This window comes from Pogoniulus pusillus, chromosome 41 (assembly GCF_015220805.1).
Source record: "Pogoniulus pusillus isolate bPogPus1 chromosome 41, bPogPus1.pri, whole genome shotgun sequence".
Classification (NCBI taxonomy): domain Eukaryota; kingdom Metazoa; phylum Chordata; class Aves; order Piciformes; family Lybiidae; genus Pogoniulus; species Pogoniulus pusillus.
Genome location: NC_087304.1, coordinates 7,103,726 through 7,125,736, shown reverse-complemented (window position 1 = coordinate 7,125,736; position 22,011 = coordinate 7,103,726). Strand labels below are relative to the sequence as shown.

At 61.5% G+C, this 22,011-nt stretch overlaps 1 protein-coding gene across 1 annotated transcript; it reads right to left on the bottom strand.

Annotated features, from left to right (window-relative positions):
* Window positions 1-475: 475 nt before the first annotated feature.
* ATP8B3 (ATPase phospholipid transporting 8B3) lies at window positions 476-21,363 on the bottom strand. Its single transcript, XM_064175293.1, has 27 exons — window positions 21,300-21,363; window positions 20,681-20,772; window positions 20,139-20,252; window positions 19,482-19,580; window positions 19,005-19,066; window positions 18,313-18,385; window positions 18,162-18,232; window positions 17,263-17,345; window positions 16,425-16,583; window positions 15,705-15,793; window positions 14,189-14,382; window positions 13,374-13,624; window positions 12,292-12,326; window positions 11,549-11,705; window positions 10,700-10,888; window positions 10,130-10,242; window positions 9,624-9,782; window positions 9,066-9,177; window positions 8,690-8,765; window positions 7,592-7,733; window positions 6,877-7,141; window positions 5,537-5,760; window positions 4,661-4,744; window positions 4,175-4,414; window positions 3,350-3,488; window positions 2,948-3,078; window positions 476-1,617 (listed from the first exon to the last, which is right to left on the bottom strand). The coding sequence occupies exons 1-27, from the start codon at window positions 21,352-21,354 to the stop codon at window positions 1,078-1,080; spliced, it is 3,948 nt and encodes a 1,315-aa protein (XP_064031363.1). The 5' UTR covers window positions 21,355-21,363; the 3' UTR covers window positions 476-1,077.
* Between the last annotated feature and the right edge of the window lie 648 nt (window positions 21,364-22,011).

The following is a 22,011-nucleotide window of genomic DNA, read 5'->3' as shown; positions in this document are numbered from 1 at the left end:
CCTCCAGCTCTGCACCCCCAGCTCCCCCAGGTCCTTCACCCCAGGGCTGCTCTCAGGTTCCACCTGCTGGCTCTCAGGTGTGAGCTTTCCCAGAAGGAGCCTCAGATCCTTCTATTTCTTGGCACCCTCCAGCAGCCTCTTGGCCAGAGCCCAGAGGAAACGTTTGAGTTCTCACAGCCTCGGTGCAGATGAGGCCAAGGCACTTGTTAAACAAACCCATCAATTCCTGCTGCTGCAGGCAGCTCCAAGCCCCCAGGCTCGATTTAATTATTAATCTTCTACCTGAATTTCATGTCCTGCCTTGCATTCCACCATGGCACAAGAGCTGACAGGTGGCAGAGGAGTGGTGGCACCTACTGAGGGACCACAGGACCTGCCTGGGCAGGTTTCTGCCTTGCTTCTGCTGCAGAGGGTTACAGGAGAGGAGAGAAAAGCTGAAACTCCTTTTAATTAGAAAAAATAACAATGTCATAGGTGGGCTGGGGGGCAGGCAGCTGGCCCACAGCTCTGCAGGACACATGCTGCTCCCCACATTGTGCAGACCTGATCCATGTCACCCAAAGCTTCACCCAAAGCACTTCCCAGGGATTTGCAGGACACAAATCATGGCCACAAAGTTGTGCCCAAGGTGAGGACATCAGCCCCGGGGGAGGGGGACATGGCTGCTGTGGAGACAGGACATGGCACATGGTAGACACTACCTCCATGGCACCTCCCAAGTGCAGGTAGAGAGGAGCGAGGCGGAGAGGCTGCAGGGAGCCAGGAGCTGTTCTGGGACTGCACCTCTGGAGCCCAATCTGATGCCCCTCTGCATGGGGCTGGGTCTGCCCTGTGCTCCTTGCAGCTGTGGCAGAACAAGATGAGGGTTTTCATGCAGCCCCTGCACATGAGGGCTGGGGGCCTGCCCCCACCCCCCAGCCCCACCCTGCACCTCCGAGGTGGAACCAGGAGCCCAAGGCAGCAGAGCTGCTGTCTGTGGGTCCAGCCTGGAGCAGGATCAGCCCCGGGCAGGTGGAACTTCAGCTCCGAGAGGCTCAGCAGAGGGCAGGGCCGTGGTGAGGGGGAGGTCGGTGGTCTTCATGGCTTTGTAGGCTCCTGCAAAGGCTGTGTGGGTGGATGGAGCTGCCAGTGGGACACATCCCAGGGCTCAGCACCCGGAGCAGCAACCCCCAGGCTGGACCAGCCCCTCTGCAGCCCCCGAGCTGCACAGGCTCCTGAGGCACCCCACAGGGATTCAGAAGTGGCCACGGAAGGAGGAACCTGGTCCTGGTCGGGTCTGCACCATGGGGGCAGGTCCAGGGAGTCCCTGGGGAGCAGGTCCTCGACTGCAGCTGAACGCAGACCCCTGCCCCTCGCCCTCCGCGCCGGGAGGCTGATGCCAGCTGGGGCAGCTACACCGAGGGTGCGGGGAGGGGGGGGGACAGGCGGGGCAGTGCCCGGGGGCAGGAGCTGCGGGGCGGCCCCAGAGCGCAGGCTGTGCCCGCGGGTGATGAGCCCTGCGTAGCCCTCCTGGTGCGAGAAGGCATAGCTGGAGCGGCGCTGCGAGGAGCTGCGGGGACCGTGGGCACGCAGCTCCACCGAGGGCTCCGGTGCCCGCTTGGCCTTCAAGCAGATCTTCTGCGAAGAAGAGAGGACAACCGCGACTGTGGCCACCTCCTCGGCAAGACCTCGGCCCCAGGGGAAAGAGCAATCAACCCCCTGGATGCTGGAAAGTTGTCTGGTGGAAAAGGACCTGGGGGCGTTGGTTGACAACAGCCGAAGATGAGCCAGGGAGTGCCCAGGTGGGCAAGAAGGGCACCGGCAGCCTGGCTTGGATGAGCAATGGTGTGACAGGAGCAGGGCAGGGATTGTGGCCCCACACTGCTGAGGCCACAGCTTGAATCCTGGGCTAGGTTTTGGACCCCTCACTCCAAGGACATTGAGAGGCTGGAGCTGGCCCAGAGAAGGGCACCAGAGCTGGGGCAGGGTCTCAGAGCAGGGCTGGAGAGGGGCAGTGAGGGAGCTGGGGGGGAGCAGTGTGGGGCAGAGGAGGCTGAAGGAGACCTCATTGCTCTCTGCAGCTGCCTGAGGGGAGGCTGCAGCCGGGGCGGGGAGGGGGTTGGGCTCTGCTGCCTGGCATCAGGAGATAGCAGGAGAGGAAATGTCCTGAAATTGTGCCAGGGCAGGGCTAGGTTGGAGCTGAGGAACAGTTTCTTTGCTGCCACAGTGGTCAGGGCTTGGCAGAGGCTGCCCAGGGAGGTGGTGCAGTGCCCATGCCTGGAGGTGTTCCAGAGCACTTTGCCCATGGCACCTGGGGCTGTGGTTTGGTGCCTGTGGTGGGGTTGGGCTGCTGCTGGGGCTGGATGACCTTGGAGGACTTCTCCAGTCCTACCAGGTCTGTGATTCTCTGATTCTGTAGGTGGGGAGCAGAGGGACACTTCTCTGGGACACAGCTTGGCTCCTGAGCTGCCATGATGAGCTGCGTAATGTGGGACCCTGCTCCCAGAGCTCTGTGGCACAATCTCAACCCCTGCTCTTGGCTGGGACCTCTTTGTACCACCAGGATGCACAGTCCAGATGGGGATGAACTCTCCCAAGGCTGGGGGTACCCAGACCTGCACCAGACCTGAGGATGCCCTAAGAGGCAGGTCCAGGGAGTGCTGGAGGCCAGATCCTTACTGCAGCCTGAAGCAGACCCTCCCCACGAGCTGGAGTAGCTCTGTCACCCCAAAGCCTCCTCTTGAGTCGTGAACCAATTTAAGGAGAGGGCCCTGGAGCCAGCCCTGGGTGCCAGCATCGTGAGAGACCACCACCAGGTGGGTGATGCCCCCAAGAGAGGTGCCATGTCCCACCACTGCAGTCCAGGCAGTGGCTTCCCTGGGGAACCTTCCCATCACCAGCAGTACCCTGGGCAGCTCCAGACTCTGGTACCAGCAGGATGAAGCCCCCTCCCCACGCCAGCCCCCACCTGCTGGATGGTAGCTCTGCCTGCCGCGGAGCGGTAGTGCTGGATGGTGAGCGAGGGGATGGTGTTGACCACGAGGGACAGCAGCACCACCAGCAGCACGTAGGGGTCGGTCAGGGCGTTCCAGCTGGCATCTGGCAGTGCAAGACAGCAGGGGGGGGTGGTCACATAGGGGAGGTGGAGGAGACAGGGAGCAGCTGTTGAGGGACAGGCCCTGGCCTGTGATGGTGCTCAGGGGACTAAAGAGGAGGTGGAACCCTACTTGGAGCTCAAACTCAGGACAGTAGGGCCGAGAGTGGTGATGAAGAGATTCCCAAGGTGGGAAAGAGGTCATAGCACCAAGCCCAGGCTGGACTCCTCTGGCTGGGGAAGGGAAGGGCCATGGGGATCCCTGGGATGTCTCACCTGGGAAGGGGAAGACAGTAGGAGCAATCCTGAAGGCATCAACACTTTGAGTCAGGAAGGAGAAGAGGCAGAAGAAGAGCAGGCTGGCTGTGACCGCCAGGAAGGACAGCACAGTCCAGAACTTGGTGTCCAGGATGATCTGCAGGGGCAGGAGCAGAGCACACAGCGTCTCATGGAGGCTGCAGGGACCTTCCTTCCTTTCAGCCAAGGGGCTGCAAACTCCTCTCCTGCCCCAGGGAGCTGCTGGGATGGTGTCAGAGAACCCAGGGCTGCAGTCCCTAAACATCTGCCATGAGTCCAAGCTAGAATTAGAGAGTCAGAACCGCTGAGGTTGGAAGAGGCCTTTGAGATCATCAAGTCCAACCACTCACCTGGAGCTCACAGTCCCACTACTGCCACTGGACCGTGGCCCTCAGCACCACATCCATGTGGCTTTAAAACCCCTCCAGGCATGGGGACTCCACCACTGCCCTGGGCAGCCTGGGCCAGACCTTGGCAACCCTTCTGGGGAAGAAATTGTTCCTCGTGTCCAACCTGAACCTCTCCTGGCAAAACCTGGGGCCATTTCCTCTTGCCCTGTCACTTCTTCATGGGGAGCAGAGCCCAACCCCACCTCACTGCAGCCTCCTCTCAGGGAGCTGCAGAGAGCAGTGAGGTCTCCCTCAGCCTCCTCTGCTCCACACTGCTCACCCCCAGCTCCCTCAGCTGCTGCTCCCCAGTCCTGCTCTCCAGACCCTGCCCGACATTTGTTGCTCTTCTCTGGACCTGCTCCAGCTCCTTCACCTCCTTATAGTGAGGGCTGGAGGAGAGCAGATCCATGCTCACCTCCAGCAGGACGGACAGCAGCGCCGACGTGGCCACGGTGACCGCGAAGGACTCGTAGTCACCCACGGCTTTGCTGCCCACGTGGTCCTGGAAGGCCCAGAGGGCGATGTAGAAGCTGGCGAGGGAGGTGCTGGCCCCGTGCAGGAAGGTGGCACCAAACACACGGTAGTTGAAGAGCTCATCCTGCTGCCCGATCACGTAGAGCTCGGGGAACTCCAGACTCTGCTTGGCACTCACATCCTGCCGGGAGGGCACCGAGCGTCACTCTGCCCCCCCCGCCTGGCTGCAGGATTGGGCCACCCCCACCCGACACACCCTTCGGTCCCTCCACCTGCTTGTGATGAGCAACAGAAGAACCCCAGGAGAGGTGGTGAGCTCCAGATGCCCATTGAGATGCTTGGTACCGAGGTGCAGCCACTGCTGGGCTGGCTGGCACCTGCTGAGGACACAGCACAGGGGCTGGGTGCACCCTGGTGAAGCCTTTACCTGCTCCAGGAGCCCCATGGACAGCACCGGGCAGGCAGTGTAGAAGATGTTGTAGAGTGCCAGGAACCATCCCTCGTACAGAGGCTAGAGGGGAGGAGAAAGCAGCTGTGAGCTCAGTGGTGCTTTGGAATGACTCCTGCCAGAGTGCCATGGGGTTGGCAGAGGCTGCCCAGGGAGATGCTGGAGTGTCCATCCCTGGAGGTGCTCCAGAGCGGTGTGGCCGTGGCACCTGGGGCCATGGTTTGGTGCCCGTGGTGGGGCTGGGCTGCTGCTTGGGCTGGATGACCTTAGAGAGCTCCTCCAACCCAAACCCTTCTGTGAGTCATGACTCAGAGAAGTTGCTCAGGCACCAGGGGAGAGTCCCAGAGACTCCCATCCAAACTCTGGGGAAAGCCCTTTGGAACTGCCCCAGGCTCTGCATCAGCTCCACTTTATCTGCAGCAGGCAGTGGGCTGGGGGGACCTCACAGTGGTGGTCACATCACACTGGTGGCCCTTGGGGTGGAAGCTCTCATGCTGGAGGCAACTACTGCACATAGGATCAGAGCTCTCCCTTTCATCCACCCAAGCTGAGGCTCACAAGGGCATCCCACACGTGCTCAGGCTGTGGGGCACACGAGGACATCTCACATCTCACCATGGTGCTTATCCCAGTCCAGCCAGGTACAGAGCAGGAAACCAGTGGCTGCTCAGCCAGGCAGCCACAGAGATTGGACAACCCAGTGCCAAGGGAAAGGGGAAAGGAGATGAAGGTGGTGACGTGGGCAAGTATCCATCAAGCAGCACAGGACCTTCATGTGGCCCTGCACCAGGGGGTTGCAGCGTGGGTGTGCAGCCCTGCGTGGTGAGGCTGTGAGCTCCTCTCCCCACCCCTCACCTGAGCTGTGAATCCACTGTGGAAGGCAAACCAGACCTGCGCCATGAGCCCGGCGAAGGTCTTGTAGAAGAAGTGCCGCAGGAACTTGCAGACGCGGAGGTAGCTCCAGCGGCCGTGCACCAGCAGGAGGCGCTGCAGGAAGCAGAACTGCGCCAGGGCATAGTCGCTGCACTGTACGGCCTGGATGCCCTCCTGCCCGCTGATGCCCACCCCGATGTCAGCGGCTGCAGGGGACAAGGAGGGCATGGGGAGGCTTTGAGGGAGCTGGGGGCTTGATCATTGACAGCAGCTGAGATGAGCCAGGGAGTGCCCAGGTGGGCAAGAAGGGCACCATCAGCCTGGGTAGGGGTAGCAATGGTGTGGGCAGCAGGAGCAGGGCAGGGACTGTGCGCCTGGTCTGGGCACTGGAGAGACCACAGCTTGAATCCTGGGCTCGGTTTTGGACCCCTCACTCCAAGAAGGACATTGAGAGGCTGGAGCAGGTCCAGAGAAGGGCACCAGAGCTGGGGCAGGGTCTGGAGAACAGGGCTGGGGAGGAGCAGTGAGGGAGCTGGGGGGGGAGCAGTGTGGGGCAGAGGAGGCTGAAGGAGACCTCACTGCTCTCTGCTGCTGCCTGAGGGGAGGCTGCAGCCGGGGGGGTTGGGCTCTGCTCTTAAGGCACAAGTGATAGGATGAGAGGAGATGCCCTCAAGTTGGCCCAGGAGAGGTTTAGGTTGGGCATCAGAAGAAAATTCTCCCCTGAAGGGGTTCTCAAACACAGGACCAGGGAGGTGCTTGCATCCCTGGAGGTATTCAAGGCTGCAGAGCTGTAGTGCTGAGGGCCATGATTCAGCCCCAGCCTTGGCAGAGGTAGAGAATGGTTGGAGTGGAGGAGCTGAAAGATCATCTCCAGCCAAGACCATTCTGATTTCCTTCTGGATTGATCCCAGGCTGGTGGGCAGAGAGGTGAGTCCAGCAGCGATGGGCAAGAGGGAGAAGTCTCCTCTCTCATGAGCCATAGCTGTGGGAGTGGTGTGGCAGGCACGGCTGAGGGTGTGAAGAGCAGAGCCCCACGTCAGGGCTGCTGCAGAGGGGCAGGGATGTCTCTGCCAGCTGCCCACGCTAAGGCTTACAGTGCCAGCAGGGGTCACTGGGGTCGCTTCTGCTCTTGTCCGAGGCTGGTCCTGTGCCTCCTGCTCCCCTCCCAGAACAGCAACATGGGGAACTGCTTTGGGGGCTCCCCTCCCAGCCTCCTCACCTCAAAGGAGAGTGTGAGGTGGTGGAGATGGCAGATGGGGCACTACCACTGCCCACCACGGGGTGCACCAGCTGAAACCCACCCACCCTGCCCCGCGCCTCACTTTTGATCATGTTGACATCGTTGGCACCGTCCCCGATGGCCAGCGTGGTGGCATTCTTGTGCCTCTTCACCAGCTGCACCATGAGGGCTTTCTGCTTCGGGGTCACCCTGCAGCAGATCACTGCCTGGCAGCTGGTGGCCAAGTCCACAAAGGCCTTCTCCAGCAGAGTGCCCTGCTCCGGGGAGCCTGTGGCCCTGCGGGCACTCAGCCATCGCCGCAGCCTCCCCTGCTGCTTCAGCACCTCGCCCGTCTGCAGGATCTTGTCCTCAGGGGAGAGCAGAAGTGGTTGGGACCTCACCCACAGCCTCCACAGCAGGAGGTCCCCCATGGCCCTCTGCAACGATGCCCTCGTAGGTGCCACCAACAAGTGGCCCCAGCCCAGTTTTCTCCAAGATATCACACAGGCACTGTGGCCATGAGACCAGCTGGTGCCAACAGGACCAGAAGAGCAGCTGAGTGCCCCCCAGTCTGCATCACCCCAGCAGTGAGTGCCCCCCAGCAGGCTGGTTCAGCACATGTGGCTGAAGCCCCCCTGAGCCCAGGTGATCAGCACGAGGTTGTCTCTCTCTTCATCCTTCATTCCCACCCATTGTGGTCTTTTCCTACCCAACCCCTCCTGCTCTGTGTGCTGCTGCTCCCCAGGGCCTTGCTGCACCAGAGCAGAAACAACAACATGTGGGGCCCCAGAGCAGAGAACATGCAAAAGGCACCTTACCAGCAGGTCCCCACTGATGATGAGAGCTCTCTTCTTGTGGTGCGAAGCCCTGGGGCACTGACGGGAGAGGTGGGCACTGCACAGAGCTTCTCCACTGCTGCTGAGGTTGTTGTTGCTCACCCAGCAAGCCTGCAGGATCTCACTGTGCACAGAATCCCATCATGGAGGGGTTGGAAGTGACCTCTGGAGCTCAGCCAAGTCCAACCCCCCCTGCCCTAGCAGGGCACCCACAGCAGCTTGCCCAGCAGCACAGTGCCCAGGGGGTTGGGAGCTCTGCACAGGAGACTCCACAGCCTCTCTGTTCCAGGCCTCAGCACCCTCACACCACACAACCTTCTCCTCCTCCTCAGGTGGAACCTCCTGGGTGCCAGTTTGTGCCCAGTGCCCCTTGTCCTGGCACTGGGCACCTCTGAGCAGAGTCTGGCCCCAGCCTCTTGCCCCCCACAGCTCCTTTAGCACTGCTCAGCTCCCCCCTGGGGCTGCTCTTGTGCAGGCTCAGCCCCAGGGCTCAGCCTTTGCTATCCCAGAGCTGCTCCAGGCCCCTCAGCAGCTCTGCAGCCTCCTCTGGGCTCTCCCCAGCAGTTCTGTCTCTGGAACTGAGGAGCCCAGAACAGACCCAGGACTTCAGATGTGACCTCAGTAGGGTAGAGTAGAGAGGGGGGAGAAGGTCCCTCCATCTGGGAAGGGGTGGTTGGAGTTGGGGACTTTGGGCATGCTGCCTGACTTTGGCTGAGACTTAGAAGAGACTTTTTGCCATCTCAAAGCCAGGTCATGGCATGGGCCAGGGCAAAACATGGAGATGGCACCTAGTGGTGGGAACAGGCAGGGCAGAGGTGGGGCCCCAGGGGCTCACTGGTGTCAGAAATCAGCCTCTGCCCCTCTGGTTTCAGGGCTGGAGACACAGCTGCAGTGCTCCTGATGAAAGGCTGCTGAAGGGGCAGAGTGCAATGGGGAGGCCTGGGAAAGTGCCAGGGAAGAAGCATCTCTGGCAAAGCTGAGCTCTGCCCACCCTGAGCAGGGTCCTGTGTCATGAAGTGTCTTGGGAGAGGGACAGCAAATGTGCAGGCCCAGAGGGTGCTGGTGCTGAGGGCTCCTTACCTGACCTCCTTCTCCTGCAGCAGCTCCATGTCGTCGGTGAGCAGCCTGCAGGCGTAGCCAATGTTCACAGCAGTCTCTGCAACACGCAGGTGTGGGCAGCTGATGGCCACATGGTGCTGGCACCCCCATGCTGGGGCAGCTCCCAGCCCAGGGGCCTGGCAGCCTGCTCTGCTCCTCCTCTGTGCCAGCCTGCAGATGGCTTTCCTTTGCCTCAGCTGCCCCTGGGTGCTGTGGCCTGTGGGACCTGCCCTTACTTTACATTAAAGGGGACAGCAGAACCTGGCTGTTGCCTGCTCCCAGGGTCTCATCCCCCTTCTCTGGTTCTGGTTAGGAAAGCAGAAATGTGTTGGTGGGGTCTGGGGTTGCCTCCACTGACCTTGTTTGTCTCCTGTCAGTACCCACACTTTAATGTTGCCCAGTTTCAGCAGCTGGATGGTCTCAGGGACTCCATTCTGCAACTTGTCCTCAATGGCCGTGGCCCCAAGCAGCTGGAAGGAGGGTAAGTGGTGGCATGACAAGAGGCAGAGGTGGGAACTGCCCCTGAGGGCAAAGGAACTGCCCCTGAATTCAAGCCCAGGCCCTTGCCCATGTGTGGACAGAACCTGTCAGACCTCTAACCCAGTGTCTACTGATGTGACACCCCTGGAGGTGACCTCCATCTGCTCTTCTGCCCAGTGCACAGGGTTGGAAGAGAGCTCCAAGCTCATCCAGCCCAATCTGTCACCCAGTCCTGTCCAATCAACCAGACCCTGGCACTAAGTGCCCAGCCAGGCTTGGCTTCAACACCTCCAGGGATGATAACTCCACCACCCCCCCGGGCAGCCCATTCCAATGGCAAAAATTATTTCACCTACTCATCCCAGAGAGCTGAACCCCACACTTCTGCCCCCGTGGGACCAGCAGAGCCAGTTCTGCTGAGCTGCAGCCACCTCACCTGCAGGCTCTGCTCCATCTCCTCGTAGAGCCTGTCCAGCGCGCGGTCTTGCAGCCCGACCATGGCCTGGTGGTGCCTCCTGCGCCAGGAGCGGTACTCAGCCTCGCTCACCTCCCTGCTGGCCAGGCACAGGGTCCTCAGCGCCTCCCGGGCAAAGAGCTGCAGAGATGAGGCACCAGGCCAGCGAGTCAGGCCAGCCGGGCAGTGTCCCCACGGGCAGAGACAGAGACCTCCCGAGGGTGAGCGCCTGACTCCCTCCCCCATCCTACAGCAGCCCCAGGAGCAGCCTTGCAGTGCAGCTGGTCCACGCAGAACACCAGAGGTGATTTGGTGCCCTCTTAGCCCCTGTTCCATAAGCAGGGGAGGTTCCTAGAGCAGCAAGAAGAAAGCCCCAAAGTCCTCAAGCCAGCAGAAGAAGCACAGCAGGAGACTGCAGGAGCCTGAGGCCAAAGGCAGCAGCAGGGAGATGACCCTTTCCACCCGCCCCAGGCTGGCACCAGACTCACGTCCAGAGCCCTCTCGGTGAAGGCCTCAGTGGGACCCCTCCCCTGCAGCCTCTCCAGGATGACTGTGTCAGCACCCTTGGTGTAGAGCCGGATCGTGCCCTGGGGGTCTCGCACTGGGGGGGGAGGGGAGGGACAGCTTAGGAGCCCGGAGAGGTGCCCCCCCCTGCTCCTCCCTCTCACCATGCAGTGCCCTGCTGCAGGAGGCAGCGCGGGGCACACTGCAGCCTCTCTGCTGGCTGGCACAGGAGGCAGCTCACAGAGTCACAGAGCGTTAGGGGTCGGAAGGGACCTCGGAGATTATCTGGGCCAGGCCCCTGCCAGGGCAGGCTCAGCAGCAGGCAGCAGCACCCCTCAGGGGCTGGCAGCTCCTCGCTCCCCTGCTGACTCTCTTGGCTGCCCAAACCCTCCACCGAGCTACTGTTGGCGAGCAGGACTGCAGGACGACCAGGACAAGCCTTAGGTGTCCCTTAGGTGCCAGGTGTGGTCAGCTGCAGCCATGCTGGTGCCTTCCCTTGCAGGGCTGGGTCTGGCAGGGCCCCTGCGTGCTCCTGGAGCCACCACCTAGCTCACCCAGCACAGACATCCTCCTGCGGTCGCAGCTGAAGTCCAGCATGGCCAGGACCTCGTAGGTCCTCTTCACTCCCAGCTCACTGATGGTGATGGAGTCCTGTGTCCGTCCCAGGAACACATAGCCCAGGTCCTTGGCTGCCAGCACCAGGGCTTCTTCGTCTGGGGAAGCTGCCTGGTAAACCAGCTGGTCTGTGGGGGGGGCAGGAGGAGTTGGACAGCGACCCCCCAGGCAAGCACCACTTGGTCACCTGAAACCTCTCTTTCCTCCCCAGCACCACCACCCTGACCCGTGAGACCCTGAACTGCAAGCCTCCAGCCCAGGGAAGTTCACTCTTGCTGGTCTCATCCCTTCTGCTCGCTGCCCCAGGCAGGACAAGTGCCCAGCCAGGGGTGGATTTAGCCTCTGTGCTCTGAACCAAACCCAAACTCCCATAGGACACTGCCCCTGAGCACCTCTGGGGCTGGGGGATGCAAAAAGCCATCGTGGCCTCAGTGCCCTTGAGAGGCAGAGAAGCAGCCCCAGAGGGCATCTGAGCAATGCTCAGCAATACCCAAAGGGCCTCTGGGGGGGCAAGAGGCTGGGGCCAGACCCTGCTGAGTGGTGCCCAGGGACAGGCCAAGGGGCAATGGGCACAGACTGGCCCCCAGGAGGCTGTGGAGTCTCCTTCTGTGCAGAGCTCCCAACCCACCATGGCACTGTGCTGCTGGCAAGCTGCTGTGGGTGCCCTGCTGGGGCACGGGGGTTGGACCTCCAGAGGTCCCTTCCAACCCCACCGTGGTGGGATCTGGGGACTCTGTAACAGCAACTCAACCCCACTCCAAGCACATCAATCTCCGTGGCCAACTCACCTCCCTTCTCCTCCACCATGACAGTGTGGCACAGTGCCAGCACCCTCAGGAACTCTCTCAGCACAGGGTCGCTGTCCTGCCGGGCAGCTTCCAGCAGTGGCACATTGCAGGAGTGCAACTTCTTCTCCCCAAGCTGCCTCCAGGTCAACCCCAACCCCTGCAAGAGGCATGGGCAGGCTGCAGGAGCCCGAGTGCAGGGCTCTGCTGGGCTGCAGCTTGTGGTGGCACAGCTCTGGCTCTGCCTTTGCTACACCAAGGGCAGCACAGACTGGTTTGGCTTGGGGGGGGCCCTCCCAGGTCACCCAGTGCCCATGGCAGGGACACCTCCACCAGCACAGCTTGCTCAAGGTCCCAGCCAGCCTGGCCTTGAACACCTCCAGGCAGGAGGCAGCCACAACCTCCCTGTGCCAGTCACTCCCCACCCTCCCTCTCAACAATTTCCTCCTCCTCTCAACTCTCCACTCTCTCTCTCCCAGCTCACAGCCATTGTCCCTCGGCCTGGCTCTCCCAGCCCTTGTCCAGAGTCCCTCCCCAGCTCTCCTGGAGGCCCCAGAAGGAGATTCCTTTATAAACCCAGTGCCCCTCGTCGGGAACTGGCAAACTTGGCAGCCTCTCTGTGCCAGCCTGGGCCCCTGCTGCGCCCCAGGAGCTGGGCTCTGCTGCTGGAGCAGCCAACACAAGGCACAGCTTTGGCCCTGCTGAGCAGCAGTGCCCAGCCCAGGCTGCGGGGGGGAGTCACGCACCGGTGCCTGCTTGTCCTCCTGGGCTGTGCCAGCGCCTGCCAGGGGAGAAACAACCAACAGTGAGCTGGCAGAGGGCATCGGGGGGGAGGGCTGGCTGCAGAGGGACCTCGTGAAGTTCAACGAGGACAAGTGCAGAGTCCTGCTCCTGGGGAGCAGCAACCTCCTGCAGCAGGACAGGCGAGGGAGGACCTGCTGGGGAGCAGCGAGAGCCTCAGGGGCCAGCAGTGTGCCCCATGGGCAAGAGGGCCAAGGGGCTCCCGGGGGTGTGGAGCAGAGTGTGGCCAGCAGGCCACAGGAGGTTCCCCTGCTCCTCTGTCCTGCCTGCATCTGGAGTGCTGTGTCCAGAGTTCTGGAACCTCAGCATGGTGGGCATGGACCTCTGGAAGTCATCCTGCCCCAGCAGGGCACCCACAGCAGCTTGCCCAGCAGCACAGTGCCCAGGGGGGGTTGGGAGCTCTGCACAAAAGGAGACTCCACAGCCTCTCTGGGCAGCCTGCTCCAGGCCTCAGCACCCTCACATCACACAACCTTCTCCTCCTGCTCAGGTGGAGCCTCCTGGGTGTCAGTCTGTGCCCATTGTCCCTTGGCCTCTCCCTGGGCACCACTGAGCAGAGGAGAGGAAGGACTTGGAGATTCTTGAGTTCATAGGGGGAAAACAGAGGACATAAAAAAAGCAAAGATCAAATCACTGGAACAGAACAGCCTAAGGGAGCCCTTCTGTGGCCTCCAGTCCTTAAAGGGACAGAGCAGTAAGCTGGGCACAGACTTTTGAGCAGGACCTGCTGGGCCAGGCCAAGGGGGGATGGTTTGGGACTAAAAGAGGGAGATTGAGAGTGGAGAGAAGGGATAAATGTTTGCCCCTGAGGATGGGCAGAGCCTGGTCCAGGCTGCCCAGAGAGGTGGGAGCAGGTCAGGTTGTTTGGGGCCCTGAGCAGGCTGCTCTGGTTGCAGATGTCCCTGCTGATTGCAGAGGGGTTGGACAAGACGACCTTGATAGGTCCTTTCCAACCCAAATCAGGCTGCGAGTCTGAGTTCTCACCAGCCAGGAGGAGTGGCCAAGGTGGCCTAGAGTCAAAGTCTACCTCCCTCACAAGTCTCCACCAGCCTGTGCCCACCAGGAGCTCCGTAGATGGTGCCATTGATGCAGCATCTCCTGAAGGTCATCACGTTCTGGGTCAAGGTGCCAGTTTTGTCGGAGAAGATGTACTCCACCTGGCCCAGCTGGTCGCCCAGGCTGGCACTCCTGGCCTGTGCTGGGGCATCCTTCTCAGGGCAGTACATCTCCAGGTCCCAGCTGATGAAGAAGCTGTTCACCAGGGAGACAAACTCGAACCTGTGGCAGCAGGGAGGGGAGAGGATGGGGAAGAGGTCTGGGGGGGGCTTGGGAATCCGACAGAGAGGAAAGGGCAGAGGGAGCTGCCCACGGACACTGCTGCCTGGGAGCAGCCAGAGAGCTTTCCTCTCCAGGAGGCTCATACAAGCAGCTGCCCTGGGGCACCTGGCACCTTGGGCACCTGGCCCTTGTTGGCCAGTTCCTGGGTCTGGAGACTCACTGAAGGGCCAAGGACTCTGGAAACTTCTCCTGCCACCACTGTGAGGGTTGCCTGCTCACAAGGGCTCTGTTCTCCCTTTCCCCTCCCTGCTGCTGCTGCTCAGTGGGGAGAAAACCACCTCCAGCTGCTCCTCCTCAGCTCCTCCACCACCAGTGTGGGCTCTTTGCATCTTTCTCCTCAGAGAACATCTCTGACGTTGCTAAGCCACCCCCAGCACCCATCCTCACCCTCTCCCAGCTAAGGGCACACACAGGACTGGCCTGCCCGGGGTGCCTTTGGCTGCACACCAAGGTGCCAGCTGCTGGCCAGGGCATGCTGAGCGTGGATCCCTTCCGGGCCCTTACGTGATGTACATGGACATGGGTATGATGATGCTCAGGAGGATGGTGAAGCCCCAGAAGCTGAAGAAGGCCTGCTGGGCAGCAGTGGTGTGCCTGTAGAGAGCAGCCAGGTAGCTGTGCTTCTCCTGGAACGTCTTGGCCCAGAATCCAGCGGCGATGCCGAGGCACAGCGACGTGAGCAGCAGCACCAGGAACATCTGAGAGGGGAAGTCAGGGTGGGAATGTCCATCACACAGAGTCCCCAGGCACACAGAGTCCCCAGGCTCTTCCCCAGGGCCAGCCACTGCCCCTCCCAGGCTGCAAACCCATGCAAAGGTGTCCCTCAGCCCGAGGCTGGTTCTCAGAGCTCAGCCTGGGCGACGCTCGGGCACAGGTTGCAGCTTGACCCATCCATGGAGAGAGGTTGTGGAGTCTCCTTCTCTGGAGACCTTCAAGGCCTGTCTGGATGTGCTCCTCTGTGACCTGGATTGTGTGGTCCTGCTCTGACAGGGGAGCTGGGCTCAATGATGTCTCTGGGTCCCTTCCAGCTCCTGACAACCTCTAATCCTGTGATCCACAGCACACACACACAGCCTGCTCTACAGGGAGGTGTCCCTGCCCGCTTCAAGGTCCCTTCCAACCCAAACCACTCCATAATTCTATGAAACCCCAACCTTCCCACCCTGCTAACCACCACCTCCCTGGGCAAGGGAGGGCTGCAGCCTCCTGCTGAAGTTCCAGCAAACAGGAATCACAGAGCTGCAGAATCACAGTCACAGAGCCACAGAAACAGAATCACAGTCACAGAGTCATAGAACCAGAGTCACAGAGCCACGGTCACAGAGCCACAGAGCCACAGTCACAGAGTCACGGTCACAGAGCCACAGAGCCACAATCACAGAGTCACAGAGCCACAGAGCCACAGTCACAGAGCCATGGTCACAGAATGCCAGGGTTGGAAGAGACCTCCAAAGCTGATCCAGCCCACCACTGCCAGAGCAGGATCACCCAGAGCAGATCACACAGGAGCACATCTGGGCAGGGTTTGAATGTCTCCAGAGAGACTCCACAGCCCCCCTGGGCTAATGGCCAGTCTGAGAAGTGCTGACAGCCCCCAGCAGCAGCCAGACCCTCCCAGCTCCCCACTCTGCCCACGCTGCTTTGCCTCCCTGGGAGGAAAGACTTCTCCTTCACCCATCCTCCATCTACTCCATGCTGAGCCACAGCCTGCAGGCCCTTCAGCACAGGCCAGCGCCTGGGACCTGGCTATGGAGGAGCAAAGTGTGCCAGAAGGGCTTGGGGACCCTGCAGGCTGCGGCTCCCTGGTCCAAGAGGCTTTCTAGTTGAGGCCTGAGAGCTGCCAGCAGCCAGGGGTTGGGCAGGACAAGCACCAGACCCAGCTTCCTGAGGCCATCCCTTGCTCTGCCCATGGCTGCACCCAGGCTCTCTGAGCAGAAGAGTGCAAGCTGTAGTAAATCAGCACCACCCAAGCCAGAAGCCCTCTGTGAGGGCCCCGAGGGCAGCCCCAGCGGGCACTCACCAGGGCCACCAGCCGGTCCATCAGGCTGTCCAGCTTCGTGCGCTTCCGATGGATCTTTCCACAGTTCTGCATAATTTTGGAATCAAGACCTGGGTGAGAAACGTTTTAGAAGTGAGAAGTCAAGGCCACAGCCCCCAAAAGGATGTCTTGGAGCTGAGGTTGGTTTGCTCCCTAACAACACCTCCCCACACAGGAATTCTTCAGAGCACCACATCAGCTTGCTCGAGACGTTGTGGATGTCCCTGGAACCCTCCCAGCTTTGAGCAGCCTGACCTGGCTGCAGCTGTCCTTGCCTGCTGTGGAGAGGTTGGACTGGATGGTCTCCAAGGTCCCTTCCAACCCAACCCACGCCGTGGCCCCTTGCTCAGTGGCTAACCAAGCCACGGCTGAGCACTCAGCTGGACTGCCAGCGCCAGAGCTTAGCCCTCCCCTCTGCCCACGGCAAGCACTCAGCTGCACTAGGCCACTGAGTGGAGTGGACCCAGGACATGAGGCAAGTGCCATGCAAGCTGATTTGGTTTGGCAGAGGTTTGCTGGAGGTTTGGCACCACCACATCACTGCCCTGCCAGCGAGCCCAACACCAGCAAAGCTCAGGACATGCTCCTGGGGGGCTTGGTTAGACCTGCAGCTCCTCCCGCGTGGCATCGGCTGAGCGTGGCCCCTGCAGAGGCTCAGTGCTTGGGCAGCGCCAGGGCTGCAGCAGCGTGCCCAGGGCTCACCTGCGTAGATGACCAGGCCGTGGCAGAGGTCGGTGCGGCGCAGCCTGCAGCCCCGCGGCAGCAGCCTGCCGCTGTCCAGGGGGAAGCTCTCCCCGCGCCACTGCAGCCTGCCCGCGAAGCTCTGCATGCGGCTGTTGGGCTCCTCGCAGGACACCCTCCCTGCAGCAGAGGCCATGCATCACCTGCTGGCCCGTGGTGAGAGAGGAGACCTTCCTGCCCCCTCACCCCCATCTCCAGAGCGGCCTGGGGAGGCCCAGTGTTTGCCAGGGCACCTGCAGGGGCAGGTGGGGTAGGGATGGTCACCCCCTGGAGCTGGGAGGGTGCTCGGCCCAGGAGCATCACTGGGCTGTGAACTGGAGGAGCCTCCATCACCCTCAGAGCCTCCAAGAGCAGAATCTGCATCCAGTGGAGGACCAAAGGGGAAAGCATCCAGGGTCTAAGCTCAGGTTTGGGAGCCAGGCTCCACAGGGAGGTGGTGGAAGCCCCATCCCTGGAGGCCTTTATGGCCAGGCTGGATGTGGCTCTGATCTAGTGTGAGGTGTCCCTGCCCATGGCAGGAGGCTGGAACTGGTCCCTTCCAGCCCTGACAATTCAATTCTATGAGTCCTTTGGGAAAGCCAAGCCCCAGGGCAAGGGGCAGGTGCCCAGCTCTGATCCCCTGCCCATCACTGGGCCACTCTGCTGGGGAAGGGGCTCCTCATGAGGTCTTTGGCTCTGTGCAGACAGAAGGGAGTGCAGCCTCCTGTTGGGAGGATGGCACTTGGTGCCTGAGGGGGCAGAGACTGAAGCCATGCCAGCCTGAGGGGTGGGCACAGCCTTTCCTGCCCAGGAGACTCACCGTCAAAGGCAGCCATGCTCTCCTCACTCACCAGCTCCTGGTGGGTGACCAGAAGAGCTTGTCTGAACTTCAGGTTTGTTTCCCTGTGGGCAAGAACCAGGATGAGAAGGATCAAACCAGGCTGTGAGGTGCAGAGGTGCTTCTTCTGCCATCAGACCCAGGGGACAGAGACAAGCATCAGTTATCAGCTGATGAGGTGAGTGGTGGCAATCAACAGGCAGATAAGGACAGCAGCTGCCCAGCACCCAGCAGGGACAGAGCCTGGCCTGGAGCCCCTGCCACGAATCATGCTGCAGGTGGAGATGGGAGGGAGAGGCAGTGGCTGACCTCTGCCTGGCTGGGAGGGAGGCAGGAGATGGAGAGAGGCCCCAGGTCATGAGCTGCTCAGAGGAAGCCCCAGGAGTGGGTTTAGGCTTCCCATGTCAGAAGCTGGAGCTCCAGTCCCATTTCTGGGGGGGTCTGGAGCATTTTCTTCCAGAGGCTCCCCCACATCCCATGGTTTCTGCTGGCCTCTCAGCCTGAGCCTCTGCTGTGAGGCTTGCCCAGGACTGGAGGCTCCAGCTGCAGGCTGGGATATCTCTGCCCCTTTCCCCCTGCCCTCCCCCGCGTGGTGCCAGGGGAGGAGCAGGTTGGATATTAGGCAAAACGTCTCCAGGAGAGGCGCTGGAGCTGGCAGCCCAGGGAGGGGCAGCCACTGCCCCTGGAGGGGTTTAAAGGCCAAGCTGGAGTCGCCCCCGGAGGGTGTGAAAGGCGCAAGGCTGAGGTGCTGGGGGCCGTGGTCCAGTGGCAGTGGCTTGCAGCAGGGGTGGGAATGTGAGCTCCAGGCTCGGGCTTGGGCTCCACGACTGCGAGGCCCCCCCAGCCCCAGCAGCTGCTCGGCGGCTCCAGACCCTCCTCACCCATCGATCTCTGCTGTCTCCAGGTAACACAGGCTGCCGGGCTCCGAGCTGCTCAGCAGCAGCATGTCGGCCTTGGGGGGCAACGGGGAGAGGCACCTGGTGAGTCCCTGCTCCTGCCCCCGAACCAGCCCCCCACAGCGGCCCCACTCACGGGGATGAAGCTGTCCCTGCGCAGGCGAACGACGTCCCCCACGCAGAGGTCTCTCCACTGCTGCCAGCGGAAGCTGCAGGACAGCGACGGGGGCAGGGTTAGGGCAGTGGGCACGGCGGTGGCCTCCGTCCCGCGGGCAGGACTGTGTCTGTCACAGCTTCTCCACGAGTGGGCTCTCGAGGCTGTCGGCTCCTCTGCCCCCGTGGCGGCCTCCCCCCCGCCTGGGCGAAGGTGGCTGAGCAGCAAGGGGGCACGAGGCTCGTCCCTGGCACCTCTGTGCCCTGTGCCATGTCCGGTGGGACGTGCTGGTCCTTCTCTGGACCGGTGCTCAGCAGTGGCAGGACTGCATGGCTTGGACATGGGGGCCTGGAGGAGCATCTGTGGCCAGGCTGCCACAGCAAAGCAGGGCAGTGTGCACCTGCTGCGTGCCACCGGGACAGGACCAGCCCTGCGGGCGGACCTGCAGCAGCTCTGGGGAGGTGATGGGAGCCTGAGAGGTCAGAGCTAGTCCCACCAAAACGCCCCCAGTCCCACCAGAACCCCGCCAGTCCCACTAAAACACCCCCAGTCCCAACAAACCCCCCCCCCAGTCCCACCAAAGCCTTCTCTGTGCTCAAGGTGCTCAGCCCCTCAGACACCCAAGGTTCCAGGCAGCCTCGGCAAGCACAGGGGCAGCTGCCAGAGCTCCTCACCTCCTCCCGGAGAGGATTTCGCAGGGTCTGCTGTTGATGTTTCTGTCACTCCGGTGCCGACCCTGCCCAGGGGAGAGAACAAAAGCAGCTCAAGGACAGGGTTGTGCCACATCAGACCTCCTCCTTCCATGAAACCAGACACAGTTTGCTTCCCCAGCCCTTTCTGGAGCCCCCAGGAGCTGCCTGCTGATGAATCAAGAGGTTGAAGCCCACCAGGGGACCAAGCTGGGGGTGCTGGGGAAGGTACAAGTGACAGAGTTGAGGCCCAGACCCCAAGGGAAGCAACCATCCAGCCACATCCTTCCCGAGGGAAAGTACACGGGGCACGGTGGGGCTGGTGGTAGCTCAGGGGTGAGGAGTGCACAGCTCCCAAGCTCTCACTTCACCCTGCAGCAGAGGGGTCCCCTGCCCCCTCCCTTCCCCCCCTCCCCCCCCCCCGCCCAGCCCTCCCAGCCTCTGCCTCCGAGCCCTACTCACGATGTCGTCGATCAGGTCTCGCAGCCCCCGGATGAAGAGGAGGCAGCCGAGAGGCAGGAGCAGAGTGTACCAGGGCAGGGTGGAGAGCTCAGGGAAGGTCTGCAGGAGAAGTTTACACCTTGGACACAACTCTCACCCCAGCTGGGGCACTTGGGGTGAGTGAGTAACCTGAGGGGACCCTTTGATCCCACTTTCCCTTCCCGGTCAGCACCTGAGGAGGGCAAGAACACATCTGAGCAGCAGCTCTGAGCTGTAGGTGGGCGCTGAGTGTGGAGGGTCCTGCTGAGCTGGGGTCTGCCTGAGCTTGGCTAACAGCCAGACCCAGCTGGGCTGAAGCAGCCAAACGTAATGGAGGTTAAACCCCTCAGAGGCCACAGAGTCACAGCCTAGTTTGGGCTGGAAGGGACCTTAAAGCTCATCCAGTCCAACCCCCTGCAGCCAGCAGGGACAGCCCCAGCCAGAGCAGGCTGCTCAGAGCCCCAGACAGCCTGACCAGGGAGAGGACCTCCAGGACATTTCCCTCATTCACTGATGTGGCCACTCAAAAGCTCAAGACAGGCACTGAACACAGCAGCATCCTGGACACCACTGCACACCAGAGCCTCCTGCTGCAGAGAGCCTCTCCTGTGCCCACTCCTGCCCTGGTGCCCCTCTCACCTGAAGCAGGATGACAAAGACAAAGTAGACATTGGCCATGCGGTGGAACTGCTCATAGAGGTTGAGGGGCAGGAAGGTGAAGATGTTGTACTTGGCTGTCTTGATGGCATTGCCCTGCAGGAGAAAGGAGGTCACCAGCACAGCAGGTGGCATCAAGGATGAGTTTGCCAAGAGCCAGAAACCTCTTGGTGGTTTCAGGGTCTTCTCAACTCAAACTGCCTCTGGCTGCCCAAGCCTGAAGTGAAACAGGAGAGCTGTTAGAGCAAAGGGCCAAGAGCAGCCAACCCACTTGCTCCTGCTGGCACAGGGCATGGGGCACCCAGGTGGGCACTGTTTAGCTGGAGGAAAAGCCAAGCTGGCTCTGTTCAGCCAAAGCTTTCCCCAAAACCTTTCTTTTGGTTTGGTCACCCAACCAAGAGCTGTCCCCCCTGGGGCACCCAGCGGGGAGCAGCCCCTCAGATGGGCTTCTTCACCCTGCTGGGTCTCTGCCATGGCATCCCCAGCCACCAGCAGCTCAGGAAGCAGGGCCCAGGGGGACTCACTGAGTATTTCCTCTTGGACAGGCAGAAGGCAAATCTCTTCCTGAACTGCTTGTGGTAGCTGCGGTCATTGGCCCTCACCTCCCAGGAGAAGGCTGCAAAAGCAAGGGCGTGGCTACCAGCTGGCACCAGCCAAGCCCTGGCATCAGCTTCTGACCTCCAAGGACACAAGGACTATTGGTGGTGGCACTGAGCTCGTGGTGACCTGGTGAGGAGGCTTGTCCATAGTGTACCTGCACCTTGAGAGCTGCTGGAGGCACAGCTGGGACAGAGCTGGGTGCAGCAGGAGGTCAGAGGCCTCCAGGGAGGCAGGACTGCTGTGTGCCCTCCGGGGTCAGGTGCTGGTGCGCAGCCAGCCCAGCTGGAGCCTGAGTCCTCCAGGCAGCCTTTGCTGGTCTGCAGCCTGCTCCTTCCTCTCCTGACGGCATTTTGGCAGCTCCAGAGCAGTGCTGCCCAGCAAGGGGCACCCCAGCTGTGTTCCCCAGCTCATGGCTGATCCTCCCACACCATTTCACCCCAGATCTCCTTCTCCCCCATCCCCCAGCACAGTCCCAATCTCAGTTCTTTCATGAACTGCCTTTGAAAAGAGCAAACCCCCAAAACCCTCTCACTGCAAACTGACCTGGCAGCTGCTGCTTCCCACGCAGGCAGCCCGAGCCTGCCTCCTGCTCAGCCATGATGGGACCAGTGCCTGGACCTAGAAACCAGGACAGCCACAGAGACTTCAGTGCTGAGCAGTCACAGGACCCCAGAACCAGTATGGAGGGGCTGGAAGGGAGCTCTGGAGCTCAGCCAGCCCAGCCCCTGCCCCAGCAGGGCACCCCCAGCAGCTTGTCCAGCAGCACAGTGCCCAGAGAGGGTTGGGAGCTCTGCTCAGGAGACTCCACAGCCTCTCTGGGCAGCCTGCTCCAGGCCTCAGCACCCTCACACCACACAACCTTCTCCTGCTCAGGTGGCACCTCCTGGGTGCCAGTTTGTGCCCTCTGCCCCTTGTGCTGTCCCTGGGCACCTCTGAGCAGAGTCTGGCCTCAGCCTCTTGTCCCCCACAGCTCCTTTAGCTCTTGCTGAGCACTGCTCAGCTCCCCCCTGGGGCTTCTCTTGTGCAGGCTCAGCCCCAGGGCTCAGCCTTTGCTCCTGAGAACTGCTCCAGGCCCCTCAGCATCTTCCCAGCCTCCCCTGGACTCTCTCCAGCAGTTCTGTCTCTGGAACTGCTAGCCCAGAGCTGGACCCAGGACTCCCTGCCCCTGCTGCCCCAGGACAGGGCTGACTCTGGACTGGCAGTGCCCAGTGCCAGCTCATCTCCAGCTTTTCACTCCCCAGCACGCCCAAATCTT

Coding starts and splice junctions, on each gene's coding strand:
- ATP8B3 (XM_064175293.1), bottom strand. CDS start 21,354: ATGGCTGAGCAGGAGGCAGGCTCGGGCTGCCTGCGTGGGAAGCAGCAG. Junction 12,327..13,373: donor GGTGGAGACTTGTGAGGGAG/GTAGACTTTGAC, acceptor CTCCCCTGGCAG/GCGCTGGCACAGCCCAGGAG. Junction 3,489..4,174: donor TGCTGTCCGTCCTGCTGGAG/GTGAGCATGGAT, acceptor CTGCCCCTGCAG/ATCATCCTGGACACCAAGTT.